This window comes from Lipotes vexillifer, unplaced genomic scaffold, assembly GCF_000442215.2.
Source record: "Lipotes vexillifer unplaced genomic scaffold, Lipotes_vexillifer_v1.1 scaffold76, whole genome shotgun sequence".
NCBI lineage: Eukaryota > Metazoa > Chordata > Mammalia > Artiodactyla > Lipotidae > Lipotes > Lipotes vexillifer.
Window position 1 is genome coordinate 1,459,033 of NW_006773751.1, and position 20,118 is coordinate 1,479,150.

Below are 20,118 nucleotides of genomic sequence, written 5' to 3' on the forward strand. Positions count from 1 at the left end.
GTTCAGCAGTCAAAATGGAGATTTACAGTTGTTTAAGTGATAGATGGAATATTAGCCCAGGTTTAACTCAGTGGACCCGTTGGTTCACAGGCTCACACTATGATTATATTTCCAGTTCTGGAATGTATAACTGGAATAGAAATACTGGGCTACTGGTGGAATCTCCACATTTTTTTTTTTTTTCTTGCGTTATGCGGGCCTCTCACTGTTGTGGCCTCTCCCATTTGCGGAGCACAGGCTCCAGACGCGCAGGCTCAGTGGCCATGGCTCACGGGCCCAGCCGCTCTGCGGCATGTGGGATCTTCCCGAAACGGGGCACGAACCCGCGTCTCCTGCATCGGCAGGCGGACTCTCAAGCACTGCGCCACCAGGGAAGCCCGGAATCTCCACATTTGACTCTGACCCAGGAGAGGAAGGGCTAGTGGAAGTTTGGGAATTTCTCCCTATCAAGATAGTAAGCCAAAAGCACAAACATATCCCTAGGGGAACTTCAGAGGTTAGTGCCACCACCAGGGATGATGTTATCTATCACATCTCCATTTAATTCATCTGGTTAGTCTGTGCAGAAGTTGGACGAATCTTTAAGAATGAGTGTGGATTATTGTTAAACTTAATCAATAATGGTCACCCTGAAGGCAGCTGCTATTCTAGATGTGGTATTATCACTGGTGCAAATTAACACAGCCTCTAGCACCCGGTATGAAACTATGCATCGAATAATGCAGCTACTTACCTGGCAGCAGAGGCTAGCAATGAGCTCCAGAAATGACACCATTCCTCATTGGAACTGACCAACCACCTAGCGGCAGGTTGCATGCACTGGATGCAGGGGGCAGAGATTTGTCCTCTTTGTAACAAATGCTTTCTTTATATGGATGTGCCTTCCCCGCTTATAATGCTTCTGCTAGCACCACTATCAACTGGAATGCCTTATCCATTTTCAAGGTGGTAAAGCAATGAGCATATCTATGGAATAAAATGGTTTTATCACATACCCAGAAATAGCTGGCCTAACATAAAGGCTTACTGAAATGAGTTGGGAGACAAAACTCTCAAAGGCTGGGGTTCTGTCTTTCAGAATGCAGTATTGGGACCATTATTTGGTTCTATCCTAACCACAGCCAAAATTCAGTCTAGGAATGAAGGGGTGGAAATAGGAGTGGCTCCTTTCACTATTATATCTAATAATCCACTCAACCTGCAACTTGAGCTCTGCCTGTTGGTTAGTCCTCAAGAGAAAATGCTTCTTTCATAGGAATACAACAATGGTTCTGTTGAATTGGAAGATGAGACTGCCACCTGGCCTTTTTTGGACTCATCATACCATTGAACCAGCAATAGGCAAAGACGGTGTTTATTGGTTAAAGTGATTCTGATTACCAAGGGGAATAGATAACACAACAGTAGCCAGGAGGATTGTGTCTGCCACCCAGGAGACTCCCTGGAACACAACCTAGTACTTCCATGACCAATAACAGAAGTTAATGGAAAACTAAAGCAATCAAAAAAAGACAGAATTACTAAGGATTCAGCCCCTTCAGGAATTAAATTTTCGGTTATCCCACCCAGTAAAGAACCCTCACCAACTAAGGTACTGGCTGAGGGCAAAGGAAATATGGAGTGGGTAGTGGAAAAAGCAAATCATAGGTATCAACTATCACTTCTTGACCTTCTTGTTCTGTCTTTTACATACCTTGTATTTTCCTCTCTATCTCTGTGCTGCATTCTGAGTAACTACTTCAACACTACCAGTTTATAATTTCTCTTTTAAGGTCTAACTAATTTACAGTTTAATTGATTAAGATATTAATTTAAGTAATTATATTGTCATTTAAAAATTTCTAATTGGTTATTTTTAAAAGTCAATTTTGATAGTTTCTTATTCTTTGCTCATGGTTTTGATACTTTCTTTTATGTCTGTAGCCATATTAAGTATATGTTTTATTTTGTACCTGATAATTTGCATATCCTATACAGCAGGGGCCCCCAACCCCCAGGGAACTGGGCCACACAGCAGGAGGTGAGCAGTGAGCAAGCCAGCGAAGCTTCATCTGTATTTACAGCCGCTCCCCATCGCTCACATTACTGCCTGAGCTGCGCCTCCTGTCACATCAGTGGCGGCATTAGATTCTCATAGGAGCGCGAACCCTACTGTGAACTACACACGCGAGGGATCTAGGTTGCGCGCTCCTTATGAGAATCTAATGCCTGATGATCTGAGGTGGAGCTGAGGCAGTGATGCTTAGTGCTGGGGAGCGGCTGCAAATACAGATTATCATTAGCAGAGAGGTTTGACTGCACAGAGACCATAAAAAATCAACTGTTTGCAGACTCATATCAAAACCCTATCAGTGAGTGGCAAGTGAAAACAAGCTCAGGGCTCCCACTGATTCTGCATTATGGTGAGTTGTATAATTATTTCTATTATTATTACGTTGTAATATATAATGAAATAAAGTGCACAATAAATGTAATATGCTTGAATCATCCCAAAACCATCCCCTGCCCCCCCCCGGTCCGTGGAAAAACTGTCTTCTGTGAAACTGGTCCCTGGTGACAAAAAAGGTTGGGGACCACTGCTATAGAGCTTTTATGTGTTTTGTAGTCTTCCATAATTGGAAGAAATGGAACTATTCACCTATATTCAAATTTCACATTTAAGTCAAAGGGAAAATGAATCTAGGGTTTTTTTTAAAATACAAGTTAAGCATTTCTATTGCATGTGTGCTCATCTTATTACCCTCATGATCAAAAACAGTATAGAACTTCTTGGTTCACAGTGCACTTTACATCTCAGCAATTTTTTCATGATGCTCCTAGGCCGAAAAATATACCAAACACTTCTATTAAGTAGTTAGGTTCAAACAACTTAAGTATTTATGTCCCAACCACTTAATAACTATTTGCAAAAATATTATACACAAATACAAACACATATATAATGAAAGAATGTGAAGGTTTATCCAAAGTCCACTATAAATTACTATGCTAATTAAAAGCCTCAGGTAATTTAGTAAGATCAAAAAGCCAGAATATCCTAAGTAGCATGAATGATCAACTTTTGTTGTTAAAACATTAATATATGAGTTTGCTATTTGTTTAGCTTCCTTAGCCAGAGTTGTCAATACATAAATTTTGTAATTATTTACATCTTTCAGGACAAGGATATTAAAAATGTAAGAAGCCCCAAAAAATGGATAGAAAAAGAACCTGTATGCCAGCAATAAGTCAACAAACAGCCTCTCCAGCTGGCAAACTCCTTACTCATTTTACATGGCTAATCATAAATATCATTTTCTATGTAAAATTCTTCTTGTTTAACAACTCTCAGTCACAATTTGAAGCTCCCTCCTTAAGGCTCTCATGGGACTACATATATGCATACATAGAACACTGCATATAATTCTTTGTTTATATTTTTGCTTTATTTACTAACTGTGAGCTCTCTGAGTGCAATGGTTCTATAATCCTCATCTTTTATGATGAACAATTTTTTTAATATCTTTTTTTAATCCTTTTTTTTTTTAGATGTTGGGGGTAGGAGTCCATCAATTAATTTATTTATTTTTGCTGTGTTGGGTCTTCGCCTCTATGCGAGGGCTTTCTCCAGTTGTGGCAAGCGGGGGCCACTCTTCATCGTGGTGCGCAGGCCTCTCACTATCGCGGGCTCTCTTGTTGCGGAGCACAAGCTCCAGATGTGCAGGCTCAGTAGTTGTGTCTCACGGGCCTAGTTGCTCCACGGCATGTGGGATCCTCCCAGACCAGGGCTTGAACCCGTGTCCCCTGCATTAGCAGGCAGACTCTCAACCACTGTACCACCAGGGAAGCCCCTAATATCTTTTTTTCAGGTATGTTTTACATACCATAAAATTCACCCACTGTAAGTATAAAGTTTGCTGATTTTTTAGTAAATTTGTAGAGTTGTACAATCATCAACACAATCCAATTTTAGAACATTTCCATTACCTCGTACACTTCTGTCATGGCTGCTGGCTGTTGATCCTCACTCCCACCCCCAGGTAACCATTGATTTGCTTTCTGTGTCTACAGATTTGCCTTTTCTGGACACCTTATATAAAGGAATCATACAATATGTAGTCTTATGTGTCTGTCTGGCTTCTTTAACTTAGCATGATTTTGAGGTTCATTCATTTTGTATGAAACTACTTTTCATATCAGTAGTTTGTTCCTTTCATTGATGAACTGTATTTTACTGTATGGATACACCACATTTTGTTTAAATATTCATCAGTTCATGAACATTTGGATTGTTTTTAGTCTTTTTACTATATAAATTATGCGGCTATTAACATTCACATACACTTTTTTTGTGTGGACTATCATCTTCATCTTTGCAATCAATAGCAGGTTCAATCCATGTTTGTTGAATGAATGAATGAATGGATATGTAGGAAAAAAGTTCTCTCTAGTAATCCAAGTTCCTATGTAGAAATAAGGAAAAATAAAACTTTCAAGGGTATTTTGCTACTTTCTTTAAACTAGTGATTCTCTTCCTTAAGGCACGACTGTCTAGAAGAGCATAATGAAAGAGAATCTCTATGTGGGAGTGCCGATGACAAAGCATATGTTACTTGAAAAAAAAATTCAATATTACTACAGTTATGGTGTGAGATTTTTTAACTTATCAAAGGGGCATAGGTTTAAAAAGGATGAGAAACACTGCTTTTGACAACAAGTGTCCAAGTCTATTTTGCAATGATAACTCAGTTTTCTAAAGTTAGATCTCCAAAAAGCTCAAATACATGGAACAGCACAGAACCTAAAAAGAGGTATTAAATGTGTATATAAAACATATTTTGGTCTATGAATGAAAATCTACAAATACAGTTATAAAAATGAATATTCCTAAGCAATTTTATAAATACTGATGAAAACAGCCTATTTTGGCAATAAATTCCAATTTCTATTCATGCCAGTGAATCAAGTCACTCTAAATATGAACAGATTATTATCTTAATAATATTTGTTTAATGCCATAAGCTCTCCTACACTGATAATAAAATATTTGATAAAAATTTCCAATAACCATTCAAGACTTTCAAAGTACCTATGTGCCCCTCAAAGAGCTAAAAAAAGATTATCAATATCTTTTTTAGTTTTAACTAGATTTGTATATGTATTTTTACTTTTAGAAAAGTTATTTTAGAAATACAAGGTATCTTCAAAATAGCAAAGCTATTATGTTATGCAACTGAAGAATATTTCTTGATAAAGTTAATGTCTTAGAATACTTTTATTGTTTGTCTTTCAATGTTATCATCTTGCTGATTCAATTTATGGATTTCACTGTTACCTGAAATACAAAGTAAGTTTATAAGAATGTTGACCCATTATAGGTGACTCAGGATAGTTAATCTAGTTGTATTACATCCAATTTTTGCACGGCTTTTTCTGGAGTTCTTACTACCTGAAATTCTGACAACCTCAAATACTCAAGTCTAAAACCTCCATGTGTGAAAATAGCATCCTATTCTTCCATTCCACTTTTCTCTCTAATCAGTAACACTCCTTATTTTCTTACAACTCCAGCCTCAGCTGACTATTTGTTACCCTCCTCACCCCCAAATATGTCATGGACTTTAATGCATTACACATCTGGATAGGTTTTTCCCTTGCCCTAGAACACCATACTCCAGCTCTCCCTACTCCCCACACAGCCATTCCCGAACACCTTCCTCCAAGAGGATCTGGCAAATTTAAACATTTCCATTTATGCTTCTTCATGTTTGCTTCCACAGTACGTTGTACAACGCTACAATAACAAATATCATAAATTAAAAAAATATATATAATTAGTAAAGAAATATATTAGATGTACTCTGATATTTTCCATTCTACTATATTCTATTCATATTTTTAAAAAATGTGCTGACCCCTGTGGGTCACTTATTGACCCTGTGAGTCATTTATTGGGTTGCAACCTACTATTGTTAAAAGAACGCTAATTTAGATGACAGTCTGCTTTTTTGTGAAGATGCCATCCTAAAAACCTGTTACCCCATGACTATGGGCATTACCCATGTTTTCAGTCTTAGAAAGAAAGAAACGAAAAGAAAAGCTAGGAGGGAAGGAGGAGGAAAGAAAGAAGAAAAGACAAAGAAAAGGTTGGTTTCCCATGGCTTGTTTTTTTTGTTTGTTGTTTCTTTGTTTTTTGCGGTACGCGGGCCTCTCACCGCTGTGGCCTCTCCCATTGCAGAGCACAGGCTCTGGACGCGCAGGCTCAGCGGCCATGGCTCATGGGCCCAGCCGCTTCGCAGCATGCGGGATCCTCCCGGACCGGGGCACGAACCCACGTCCCCTGCATCGGCAGGCAGACTCTCAACCACTGCGCCACCAGGGAAGCCCCAATCACTTTTTTAAAGAAAATGAAGAAAGCAACATTTGTTGTGCATAGAACATAAGTAATTGTAATTTTAATTTTCATCAGATGTGTTAGAAAGAAAGAAAGCCACTCTAGCTGCTTTAATTCACGTCCCCAACTTCCCCTAACCTCCCATCCTTTAATAGCTTTTAAGTAACTTATTCTGGGGACTTCCCTGGTGGTCCAGTGGCTGGGAATACACCTTCCAACGCAGGGGACGTGGGTTCGATCCCTGGTTGGGGAACGAAGATCCTACATGCCGCCTGCATGCCACAACTAGAGAGCCCGCACGCCACAACTACTGAGCCCGCACACTCTGGAGCCCGCACGCCACAACTAGAGAGGAGCCCAGGCACTGCAGCAGAGGATCCCATATGACACAATGAAGATCCCACATGCCGCAACTAAGACCCGATGTAGCCAAATAAATAAATAAATATTTAAAAAAAAAGTAACTGATTTTGTTGTAATGATGTAGGAAGAAACGCTAAGACAACAGAATTTTAAACAATATTACAAACCTATGGTCACCCTACTTAACTAAATATATTTAATCCACATTTTAACATGAATAAGCAAAGAACAAAACTAGCCATTAAGTCACAGTTGTGGGTACTAGATACATATAATCACTTGTGAAATGAACATTTAGTAATTCAGTGAGAGTTTCTTATGTTTCATTACACATACTCAGTGGTTATACAGTGCCTCAAATTCAATAAGAGTAAAGAGTAAAGAATATAGCAAGATACTGTATAATAGGATTATAGGAATAACTGTATAATAGGAATAGTTTTGAGTAACTATTATCCAATTGGTCTTACATTTATTTACATTGAGACTGAAAATATTTTACAGCCAAGAAATAAATCTGTTTCTATTACCATTATTTTCCTACTTATGAATAACACTACTGTGATTTCCTTCCTTTCCTCCCTCCTTTTTGGTAAAGAAAGGAAAAGCACATAAGTGTTGTGAGTTCCTAACATAAAAACTGAAGTCAAAAATTAGGACAAGCCAGATAAAAACCCTGAAATTGCTTCCTTTAGAAACAAAGGAAAAAGCATTTAGATATTTAAAATATTCCAACCAATAAAAAGGGCTTGCCTGTTTTAATTGTGGAATATTAAAAGCAACATGTAGTCTAAGATTTTTTTTTAAATGTAGGTGCATTGGGGCTTCCCTGGTGGCGCAGTGGTTGAGAGTCCACCTGCCGATGCAGGGGACACGGGTTCGTGCCCCAGTCCAGGAAGATCCCACATGCTGCGGAGCGGCTGGGCCCGTGAGCCATGGCAGCTGAGCCTGCACATCAGAGCCTGTGCTCCGCAATGGGAAAGGCCACAACAAGAGGCCCGCGTACCGCAAAAAAAAAAAAAAAAGTAGGTGCATAGAAATACTGCTTAGAAGCCAAGTACTTTGAATGGAGGGAGAAAGCAAACTGGTTCGAGAAAAGAGAAAGATGTGACATGAAGTAATTTGTACTCCCAATGGAAAAGGACATTACTGGTCATCATAAAAAAAAGTTTCTAGCACTACAACCTTCAGTTTGTATTGACTGATACCATTTTCAGTGCGAGAAGACACCTGGGAGAACTCTAGGTCAGTGATGAGCAATGTTATCACGAAAAGGATACCTCCTTTAAAAAATTTCCCTCTCTTCCCATGGTCTTCAAATGTTTGAAGATTTTATCTATAAATCTAAATAAATACCCACATCTTATTAGCCAAAAAATATGTAATAAAAAAAGAACAATAAAATAACTTACATTAGGTTTTATGAAATACCTAACTTCTGACTTCTGGCTTCTGACTCCTTACACGTGAAATCCCAGAGGGTTGGGAATCAATTTGCTCATTTTACAAGTAAGTGCGTAGAGGCCAAGGAAGGTTACATGGTAAACGTCTTCAAAAAAATAATAAGGTTCAAAAATCCAAAATGTAATTGATAGGTAATAGACTTTTATGAAAATAAATACATCCATATTTTAGTAGTATTCATTCTGTTTTTTTGGTTTAGCTTTTATAGCATTTTGGCAGGGGCTACTTCAAGGTTTCAGTCAATACTATATCTCACCTAAAAAATAACCATTTTTAACTGACCATTAAATAATTTGTGAGATGTAACTGGGTGGAGGCAGGGTTTATAAGATGAACTCACCCCTATATTATTTATAGTTCTTCATGTGCCCTAGTATCTGAGGATTGTAGTATACAAGACAATCTGCCATGGAGAAGGTGGCTAAATAAGGAGAAAAATGACACAATCTAGGACAAGCACCAATTCTACTTCTGTCAATCATGTCTTCATATTACCCATCATTTCCTGACCTGGCAAAAAGTCAGTCTGAAGACTACCAATTTGTACCTACTCCTTGATGACATCAAGAGACATGCCCTAATGGCTCTGCCAATAAGCACAGAGAAAGGAAGTCATTATATCATAGCCCCCAAATTTTTAATAGTAGAAAGCCTAAAATTATCTTTGAAAAGTAACCAAGTCTAAAATACCATTTTGCAAACTGAGGGTTGTAACCCAATAGGAGATCATGAAAGCAATTTAGTGTATCATAAATCAGCATTTAAAAAATCAAATAGAAACAATTAGAGAATACAGAATATATTATAAGTAGTAAGAATAAGTATTGTTTCATGAGAAAATATTTTTAATCAAATATATTGCACATACACATATACAGATGCATGCAAACACATAAAACACACACATCTGTCTGTGTAATGAGGTCATAATTTGTAGGTATTTTTTACTGTTAACTCAAAATATATAAAGTATGTATCTATTGTTAAGAGCAGATATTTATTTTTCTTTGTAAATCAAAAAGCTTTATCTACTTTTTGTAATCTAATTTATCCAATTAGAGTTGGGTTCAGAGATCTTTCCCAGAACAATCATAGTAAAAGAAAAATGCTAATAAACTTGACCTTAACATTTCTCATTTACAGCCTTAGATCATACCCAATAGACTTTTCTCAGTCGAAATACTCTTTCCACTGCAAATGCCTTCCTCTTTTAGTCTCCTCTTCCTCATTCTACATTATACGGCTGCCCTCTCCTCTGTCTACATTGCTGGTTCCTCTTTATCCTCTTACCTCCTAATTGTAGAAATTATTTTTGTCCTTGAACACTGTTAATTCCTTCTGTACATTTTTCCCTTGCTGAAAATCTATGCATTTGCATGGTTTCAAATAATATTTCTGTTTTGTCTCTGCCTTCTAGGTGCTTGTAACATAGTGAAAAGGACGTGCATATATGCTATGCCCTTTCACAGCTCTGTGCCTTTGCATAAACTACTTCCTCTGCCTAGGAAGAAATCCAGCCATAAATGAAAGATGAGAAGGAGAACACAGAGTTAAGATATTTGCTTCCCTTTTTTTCAAGATGAGGTGATCCATTTTTTTTTTTAATTTATTTATTTATTTATTTTTGGCCATGTTGGGTCTTTGGTGCTGCACGCGGGCTTTCTCTAGTTGTGGCGAGCGGGGGTTACTCTTCACTGCGGGGACTTCTCTTGTTGCGGAGCACAGGCTCTAGGTGCGCAGACTTCGGTAGTTGTGGCATACGGGCTCAGTAGTTGTGGCTTGCAGGCTCTAGAGTGCAGGCTCAGTAGTTGCAGCGCACGGGCTTAGTTGCTCCGCGCCATGTGGGATCTCCCTGGACCAGGGCTCGAACCCACGTCCCCCTGCACTGGCTAGTGGATTCTTAACCACTGCACCACCAGGGAAGTCCTTGCTTCCTTATTTATTTATTTATTTTCTGTTTAAAGGGAGTGACTTGCTAAGGAAACTAATCCATTGAAAAGGGAAGTTAGAGGAAAGTTATTTTCTTAGAGGAAATAATTTCTGGAACAAGGTCTCCAGGAGCTGAAATTCAGTCAGTAGTTATAGAATTTGCCATAGACTGAAGAGGTGTATCTTTTCTACAAATACTGGAGGAAAATAAATAAGGGTAAGAATATCTATAGGTATTTTGTGGGAGGGGAGTGGCACAGATCTGCATAAGTATTACACACCAACAGGAATTGAAGTCCTTTATATTTATTTGTAAAGTAGGAGGTATAATGAACATGATGGGGAAGATGCTTGGGTCAGAGAATTCAAAAGAATGGCATAGAGTTTAGAAAAGCACTTTGGAATATGAAAAAGGGCACTGATCAGGATCCACAGGCAGCTTTGAGAACATAGTTAAGAATGCAACAATGAATTTACAGTGGTTCAAATTTGTTCTGCTGTGATTTTTTTTTCCCCAGCTGTCCTAAGCAGCCTGGGGGTAGGCATGAAGAAGGTAAAAGGCTGAATTGGTCCACGGTTGGAGTTTTGCCAGACAGAGGCAATCAACACAAGGCAATGAGGGTAAAGGGATTAAAAGCTCAAGGACTGATGGAAATGAAAGTAATTCTGGGAGGGGCCTGGTCAAATGGAACAGAATGAGGTAGTCAAAAAATTTGAGTTCTATGAAATGAAAAAACAGATGTTAAAGGAGTAGGGGTGTAAACATATATAAAAAACAACAATTTAAAGGGTCAGACATAAATAAATAGAAGTTCTAATATTTTCTTCTAATATTTTCTTTTCTTCTCAAGAGCATCTTGTAGATGCTACTCTGGACACCATACCCTAGAGAGACAGATATGAGTGTTCCACACAACGGAAAGGCATAAAAGTGACATAATTAATAAGCTGCAACTGTGTCATTCAGCTCTGAGAGAAATGACAAAACCAAGTTTCTGACTCTTTAATGCTTTGGACTGGGCCACAGTGAAGCTCAAGGTATTGAGTCATAATGAGGTCCTGAAATCCTTGCAACTGCAAGAGAACTAGGCAGTGACCATATAAGGCTCAAACAGTGAAGTACCAGATGCATTCCTACCTCAGCTAAAGAAAATATCCTTTAATTGCAATATAGTAAGAAAAGTCCCAATTTTAAAATGATCAGAAGTTTCAACAACGACATGGTAGAGTTCCTACTTCCTTAGCAGCAGAAATTGTCTCTTGTATATTGTACCAAACAACTACTTACCTGAATAAAATGTGTTGATTTTGGCAAGTTCTTTTTCACAGGTTTGGAAAAATTTTTCTTCAAACTTGGCAAAATACCTCTTTACTGTGTCCTCATCTGTAACTGAAAGCAAGGAAAACAATATTAAAATTTAGTGTCCAAAGGCCAACTAGGAAAACTAGGGAAATAAAAATTTTAATTACTACTTTCTTAGTCTTCATATGACAATATATGTATTTCTTTGAAAAAAATGAACTGTGAACTATATTAAGAAAAGGCTAATCAAAGGCCTCTTCACAGGAACACAATTATTTTTTAATTGACTGAAGTTTTCTAAATCTCTACTATAATAAACTTATAGTGGTGGACAAAATACGTGTTCATAAGACTTCAGAAGACACTACTGCAGAGGTTGATCAAGGCAGACTAGGTGCTGGGAGGTGAAGTGAGTAGGATTCAGCAGAGAGTAAATTAAGTATCTCAGGATTAAGTACTGCATTCACAAAATGCAACAGATAATGAAGACGTGAATATGTAATGTGTTTCTGGAAAAAATGAGTTGATTGTTCTAACTATATTAAATTGCTATCTACTCATTTTTACCTTAGCTGCACCAGACACAGAGAAAGAGATGTAGACTGATAGTTATAAATTAGATATTCCAAACCTTCAGTTGCTGGGTAGGAACATAAATGAGTTAAGTAAGTGGGTAATTGTACAAGTATGGTGACAAACGGCAACTGACACATTCAGGATAAGTAGTGGTATGGATTCTGGTGAAGTGGAGAGCACAAGTCCATCTGGCTAGTTGCTGCTCAGGTTGTCAGATCTTCCAATTTTTTAGTCAGAAGCCATAAATCTAGGTATTTTAAAAACACTGTGTGGGCCAATCAATATATGTCTTTGCAGGCAGGATCCACTTTGTGAGCTGTCATATAGCATATTGATTTTCTGAATCTCGTAGTATAGATACATATAGCTTCAGGAACCCCAAGCCTAAAAAAGGTACGTTTCTTGCCCAAGTGAGCTCTGACTAGACTCCAGATGCTAATCATAATTTAGAACTACCCTATTTCTGGATCTCTGGGGCACTCTAAGCTTGAAATGTCTAGAAAAAGCACAGGTTCTTTTACGACCCTCAGATGCTCCAAATCTTAGTGCAATCCTGAAAACCCTTAAATAATTCACCTATCCAGTAATAAGAGAAACAGTATTTCCCTAAGTAATATGTAACACACATACACACAAACTCATAGTACCAGAGATATTTTAAAGAAAACAAAAGCTTAAAATGAAGTTTAAAAAAGCATGTTGAATCTATTCATTTAATTTGAATATACAAATGTAAAAAAAAATAGCACTACTACTTCTCTATTTCTTATGCTTTAGAACTGAACAGCTAATGCAGGATTCTACTAATTGTGCAGTAAAGAAGGGACAGCTACTTTAAGTACCTCATGTAAGCTTAGCAATTTAGGTACAATAAAGGCTATAATTGCCCAAGGCCAGTGAGAATTATTTTTCCAAACCATAAAGCAGGTCAAAGCTTTTTTTAAAGCTGACCTTGAGTTAAAGGTGCTCCATGGTAACATGCTGCTCTTGTTTTTTGGTGGCAGGGTGGGGCTGGGGGACCACGCTGTGTGGCTTGCAGGATCTTCGTTCCCAGACCAGGGATTGAACTCGGGCCGCCGCAGAGAAAGCACGGAGTCCTAACAACTGGACAGCCAGGGAATTCTCCAGATGCTGCTCTTATAATACATCTAGTTATAGTTGATATAGAATAAGAGTAAATCTTACTCTACCTACTCTTTTTTTTAAATTTTAATTTTATTCTCTATTGTATTGTTAGAGAAGAAAACCCCAAAGCAAAAAGTGGGCTTGGTCATAGTTACTTTGTTTCCCTATTAACAGACAACTTTCACTACCATAAAATGATGGAAATAAAGAAAGCAGTCCCTCAAAGTGATTTAAATGTAGTTTCTGTTTAAAAAATAATTTTGCAGGGGAGGAATAAATTAGAAGTATGGGCTTAACAGATACACACTACTATATATAAAATAGATAAACAACAAAGATTTACTGTATAGCACAGGGAACTATATTCAATATCTTGTAATAACCTATAATGGAAAAGAATCTGAAAAAGAATATACGCATATATAACTAAATTACTTTGCTGTACACCCGAAAGTAACACAGTATTGTAAATTAACTATATACTTCAATTAAAAAAATAATTTTAACATATATGAATGTTTTTATATAGGTTGCATATTCAGCAACATCAACTACTCAAAATATTACTAAGAACCTAGAAACAACAAAAAATCTAAGCCTCTGAGAAACTAAAATGCATGCAATAAATTTTATGTATTAAAGCATGAACATTCTACCCACGAATCAATGTCATATGAATTCTTCATTTCCTCGATCTAGAGACTATTTTATCTAAAATAGCAGCAGTCTGTTATCTAGTTTTCTAGTTCACATATAACTTAATAGCCACAAATCAGAAGAGGGTAGAGTAAGATTACAGCAACACTAAGAAGTAATAGCAAACAGAGAGAGAAGAGGAAAAAAACTATAGATAAAAGTAGCAAGAATAGCTGTGTAAAATAAATTAAATGAAGGAAAATGTTCTTGTCATCTCAGATTTCAAAAGACACAGTAATCTACTGTAATTAGAAGTACACTATTGGTAAAGAAATTAGGAAAACACAACGAAAAGAAGAGAACAGAGAGTCCAGAAATAGATCGGCATAACACAGAAATTTAGATTGAGATAAAATGGTATCAAATCAGTAAGAATGGACTACATAGCAAGTAAGGTTGGGTGAATTGGCTACCCACTTAAATAAACTCCAAATGGAGTTAAAGCAACATAAAATACTACAAAAAATTAAATAACTCTACATGAAGAAGGCCTTCCTACACAGTACACAAAACAGAGACAATAAAGAGAATGACTGACATTCTCACAAAATGAAAAATCTCCATATCAAAAGATACCGCAAGCAAAGTTAAAAGATGAGCAACAGACAGGGAAAACATATCTGCAACATTTAAAATAAAGAATTCACATGCAAAATATATTTTACAAAACTCTTACAAATCAATATTAAAAAGATACTCCATAAGAAAAATGGGTAAACTAGAGCAATTTATAGAAAAACACACAGTGTACAAGTGAAAGGATGTTCAACATTCCAGATATCAGATAAATGCAACTTTAAAACAATGAAATATAATTTTTCAACCATTGGATTGGAAGCAATTTTAAAATAGTGGTATTATTTTGGCAGTGGCGAAAGTGAATGAACACTATCACTCCCTGTTGGTGGAATGTAAATCTGTAAACCCTTTTAGGAATACAGTAACTATCAAAATTTTCAATGTGCTTAATCCCACATGTAGGAAGTATATTCTAAAGGAATCTCTGCACATTACTTTTAATAGTGATAAAGAAAACAAAGTGATATCCAACAAAAGGGGAACAGTTACATAAATTACAATAACATTATATAACACCACGCAGCCATTTTGAATATGATATTTAAAATATCATTTTAAATATTTATGAAATATTTATTTATGAAAATCCCAAGACACAATGCTGAGGAAAATATTTAAATAACAGAATATATACAGCATGATCTCATTTATGAAAAAATATAAATTAATATTCATATGTACATTCGTAGAAAGATTAGAAGGATGCATACCAAACTGTTCATTGTGGTTAACTCCTTTGAAAGAGGAGTAAGTATGAGAGGGATTCTCACATTTTGCTATCTACACTTATGTTGTATTTATTATATCCATTACAATGAAATGTATTTATGAAGGATAAATTTTATTGTATAAATAAAAGGTACTATTAACTGGAAGAAAAAAGAAACTTGTCACATCCAATTCTTTAAATTATACCTAACCAGCATAGCTAGTTTAAAAGAATATAGTAAAAACCTAACCAGCATAGCTTGTTGAAAAAAATATCTATGTCAGAATTTAGAGGTATATAGAATGACTAAGACTTTCACTTCAGTAATGAGTTGGTAGAATGCTGATTTACAGAACATGAATTTCTATTATAAGATGCTTCCTAAAACCTATCTGCTGAAAAATATTAGAAATCAGTAACTAAATTGAAGGAACAGAGAATTTCAGCATTCAGAAATCAACTCGTCCAAGTTTCTTGTTGTATAGGTGAGGAAATATAGGTGTAGAGAGCCTAGATAATGTAAGGTTTTTTTTTCACCCCCTCCAGCAACAATATAAGTTTTACAGAGACTAACTGTACTTTCTTATTGTAAAATAAAGAATATCAAAGTGACTACAATGTGTTACATGGGTGTTATGAACTGAATTGTGCTCTCCACCCAAATTATCCCAATATGACTGGATATGGAGATAGGACACTGAGGAGGTAATTAAGGTTAAATGAGGTCATAAGGGTGGGGCTTTATTCCAAAAGGACTCCTGTTCTTATAAGAAGAGGAAGAGACATCAGAGATGTCCCTCTCCCTCCGTCCCCACCTCTCTCCCCTGCACGTGCACACTGAGTAAAGGCCATGTGAAAAACAGAGAAAAGGCCCTCTGCAAGCCAGGAAGGGCCTTACCAGAAGAGCTGATACCTTGATCTTGCATTTCAAGCCTCTAGAACTTTAAGAACATAAATTTCTGTTGTTTAAGGCCCCCAGTCTTTGGTATTCTGTTATGTTAGCCTATGCAGACTAATACAATGAATCTAACATGTCCTAATGTCAATTAGTCACAAAACTATTAACTCAATAATTAGTCACAAAAGACTAAACTCAGTTCAAAGAAAGCTGTTGTAAATAAGTGCAAATCTTAGCAAGATATATCAACAAATATAAGATTAGCATCAAGAGGGAAAAAAAAAAGGAAGACAAAGGGGTGAGAAAAAACACAGAATTGGCAAAGAATGACTCAGAGAGCACTGCTGTAAAGAACCCTTTGCTCTTAGTTAAATAAATATTAATTCATTCAGTTATACTAAAGAGAGAGAGACAGGAGGGAGAGAGAAAATGAGTGAGAGATTTCTTTGTCATTTCTGTTATGGTCTTATCTTTACCTTGCATTTATGGATGACAGACAATTTCTTTCTCATCGACCACCCCCCAAATTACTAAGTTAATAGCAAATGACTCTAAGAGTACTAATCAAGGTAAAATATTCCTACTGCATAGCAACCACCATCAAGTGCTTTTTACAGCGATTTTCAGGAATATTTTTATTTTTTACCATGTCATCTTATTTTCACATGCAATCTCTCAAAAACCAATTCTTTAAAACCACTAGTAATTTCTTCAAATATCTTATATGTTCCATTCACATTTTTATTACTATCAATACTTTCAAGTTTCTTAATTTCCAGATCTGTGAGAGACTGAAGGTAAGAATTATCTTTTTTATCTTTACAGATCCTATGCCCAACATAATGTCTGGTACATAGTATGTGCTCCATACATTACTTTTTTTAACTGTAAAAATGAAACATTTGTTTCATAATAATTTTGAGAAAATTATGATTATTAAAGTTTAAAAAGACAAAACTCCAACAGTTAAATATGTGTACACAAAAGAATGAAGTTGCACCCCTACCTCACATCATATACAAAAACTGTCTGAATGGATCAAAGATTTAAATATAAAATTGAAAAGTATTAAAACTCTCAAAGGAAAACAGGCATAAATCTTCATGTCCTTAGATGAGGCAATGGTTTCTTAGATAAAACACCTAAAGCCTAAGTGATAAAAGAAAATATTGATTAAATTGGAGTTCATCAAAATTAAAAGCTTTTGTGTATAAAAGGGCACTATCAAGAAAGTGAAAAGACAACCACAGAATGGGAGAAAATATGTGCAAACCATATGTCAGATAAGAATCTAATACCCAGAATATATAAAGAACTCTTAAAACTCAACAATTAAAAGACAAAGAACCCAATTAAAAAATGGGCAAAGGATCTGAATAGAAATTTCTCAAAAAAACATATACAAATGACCAATAGCACATTTCAACATCATCAGTCATTGGGGAAATGCAAATCAAAACAAAAATGCCACTTCAATCCCAGTAGGATGGCTATAATAAGACAATAATAAGTGTTGACAAGGGTGAAGAGAAATTGGAACCCTCATATATTGCTGGTAGGAATGTAAAATGGTACAGGCACTTGGGAAAACAGTCTGGGAGTTCCTCATAAAATTAAATATAGAGCTACCATATGATCCAGCAATTCCGCTTCTAGGTATATACCCAAGAGAAGTGAAAACAAAAACTTATACATGAATGCCCATGGCAGCATTATTCATAATAGCCAAAAAGTGGAAACAATCCAAGTGTCTAGCAACTGATGAATGGATAAACAAAACATGGCATATCCATATAATAAAATATTATTCAGCCATAAGATAGAATGTAGCAGTATTTCATGCTACAGCATGGATGAACCTTGAAAATATTACGCAAAGGAAAAGAAGCTAGACACTAAAGACCACATATTATAAAATTCCACTTATATGGTATGTCCAGAACAGGCAAATCCATAAAGACAGAAAGTAGACTAGTGGTTGGCAGGGGCTGGGGGAAGTGGGGATGGGGAGTGATGAAAATGCCTTGGAATTAGATAGTGGTGATGGTTGTGCAAGCTTGTGAATATATTAGAAACCGCTAAATTATATACTTTCGAAGGGTGAAATTTTATGGTATCTGAATTATATCTCAATAAAAATAATTTAACTCCAAGGTTAACCCTATAAAAGAAACACACTGATAAATTAAAGCATACTTATTTATTTATTCAACAAATAATTATTGTGCCTGCTAGATGACAGGCTCTGTGCTAAATGCTAGATATATAATGATGAACAAGATAGATGTGGTTCCTGCCCTCACAGAGTTTGCATTCTAATGACTAAGGAAGAAAAAAAAAATCCACACAAATAAACAAATAATTACAAACTGTAAAGTATTGTAAAGGCAACAAACAGAGTATTGAGATAGAAGGTAGGTATTGGGATGGATGACTATCCTTTTTGGCAGGGTAAGAGATGGTCAGAAAAGACCTCTCCATAGGAGATGACATTTAATCTGAAACCTGAACCTAAAAGATAAGGAAGAGCAAGGGCAAAATTATTACCAACAGAAGGAACAGCACATTAGGAAAGAAACTCGGGTGCCTGAGGACCTGAAAGCAGGTCACAATGGGACTGACAGCATGATGTGATAGGAAATAAGGTTAGGGAAGTAGGCAAAGGCCTTTACATGCAGGAAGGCCATGTTAAGGAGTCTGAATTTTATTCAAAGTGCAATGGAAAGTTTTGAAGAGTTTTAAGGGGGAGTCTAAAAACGTAGAAGAAAAAGGTAGAATTAGTTTAGCTTTACTAAAAGATAATTTAAAATAGCATTTCCCAGGACATTAGGTATGTAGATGAAGGAAAAGAAGGAGAAGAATTTCAAGGAATTCAAATAAGTTTGGGAAATATGAGTCTAGAGTTAAACTGATCCCTTTAAGGTAGTAGTTCTCAACTGGGGATGATTTTGTCTCCTGGGGGTAATCTGGCAATGTCTGGAGGCATTTTTGGTTGTCAAAACTGAGAGGGTGTTCCTGGAGTCTAGAGGATAGAGGCCATGGATGCTGTTAAACACCCTATAATACTCAGTATATCATCTTCTCTCTCCCCTTTTCCTCAACAAAGAATTATCCAACCCAAAATGTCACTGCCACCAAAGGTGAGAAACTTTGCTTTAAGGCAAAAGAAGCTTTACTATGCTAACAAACGTTGTTATTATTCTTCAAGAAGGAGAAGTAGTATACTGTGTTTCTAAAGTTATTTACAAGAACACAATCCTTCTTGGGGGTGGAGGGGGAATGGCTAGGGGAGGATGGGGAAGGTGGTGAAGAATACCTATTACAATTTCCAGCAATATGATTCTGTGGTTGAGAAGCACAAACTTTAATATTACCACCATCTCTTTGCACTTTTATTACACTCCATATGCAATAGTTTCTATGGCTTCTTAGTTTCTCAAAAACTACCCATAAATGAAGACAGCTGATAAATAAAAATTAACATGTGACTAGGTTCCATCAAATATAGGAAGAACATTTAGCACTACTGGTTTCATGCTTTTAAGAAAAAAAAAAGGTGTTCTGAGTTTTTTTTTTTTAAGTGTGATTTACAAATTAGGAATAAATAACTTGAAATTCTATTTTTTCCCAAATGCTACTTCATCAACAGATGGGTAAGTTATATAAAGCATATGGCAAAGAAGATTTCAAACACTAAAATGTTACTCAAAAATCACTGGTGAAGTAGAAATAGAACTAATCGAGCATCATTCATTCAACAAGCTAAGTTCCTTGCATGTACCAGGCAATGAGGCAGGTGCTAGGGATATAATGATAAGCAAAATACACATAAACTCTGCCCTCACTCTACCCAAGGAAACAGACTTTAATCAAATACTCACACAAATATACAAAGCGTAGTATGGGTTTTGAAGAAAAAAGTAAAGATGAGGAAAAAACAACAGTGGGACCAATCTAGTCTGCAAGGACTGGGGGAGGGGCAGTGTGGGAGTCTCTGAAAGTGTCATTTGAGATGAAATCTGACAGATAAGTAAGCATTCGCTAGAGCAGTAGAAGCACTCCAAGCAGCAGGAACAGCATATAATATGATACTGTAAAAAGAA

At 36.3% G+C, this 20,118-nt stretch overlaps 1 protein-coding gene across 2 annotated transcripts in view; it reads right to left on the minus strand.

The window, feature by feature from the left end:
- The window catches only part of XPR1 (xenotropic and polytropic retrovirus receptor 1), a 212,522-nt gene that overhangs the window by 68,513 nt on the left and 123,891 nt on the right, over positions 1 to 20,118 (minus strand). For both annotated transcript variants that reach the window (XM_007448514.1, XM_007448513.1), the window contains exon 3: positions 11,418 to 11,519. In XM_007448514.1, coding sequence (XP_007448576.1) covers positions 11,418 to 11,519 — 102 coding nt within the window. The remainder of the gene's footprint in view (positions 1 to 11,417; positions 11,520 to 20,118) is intronic.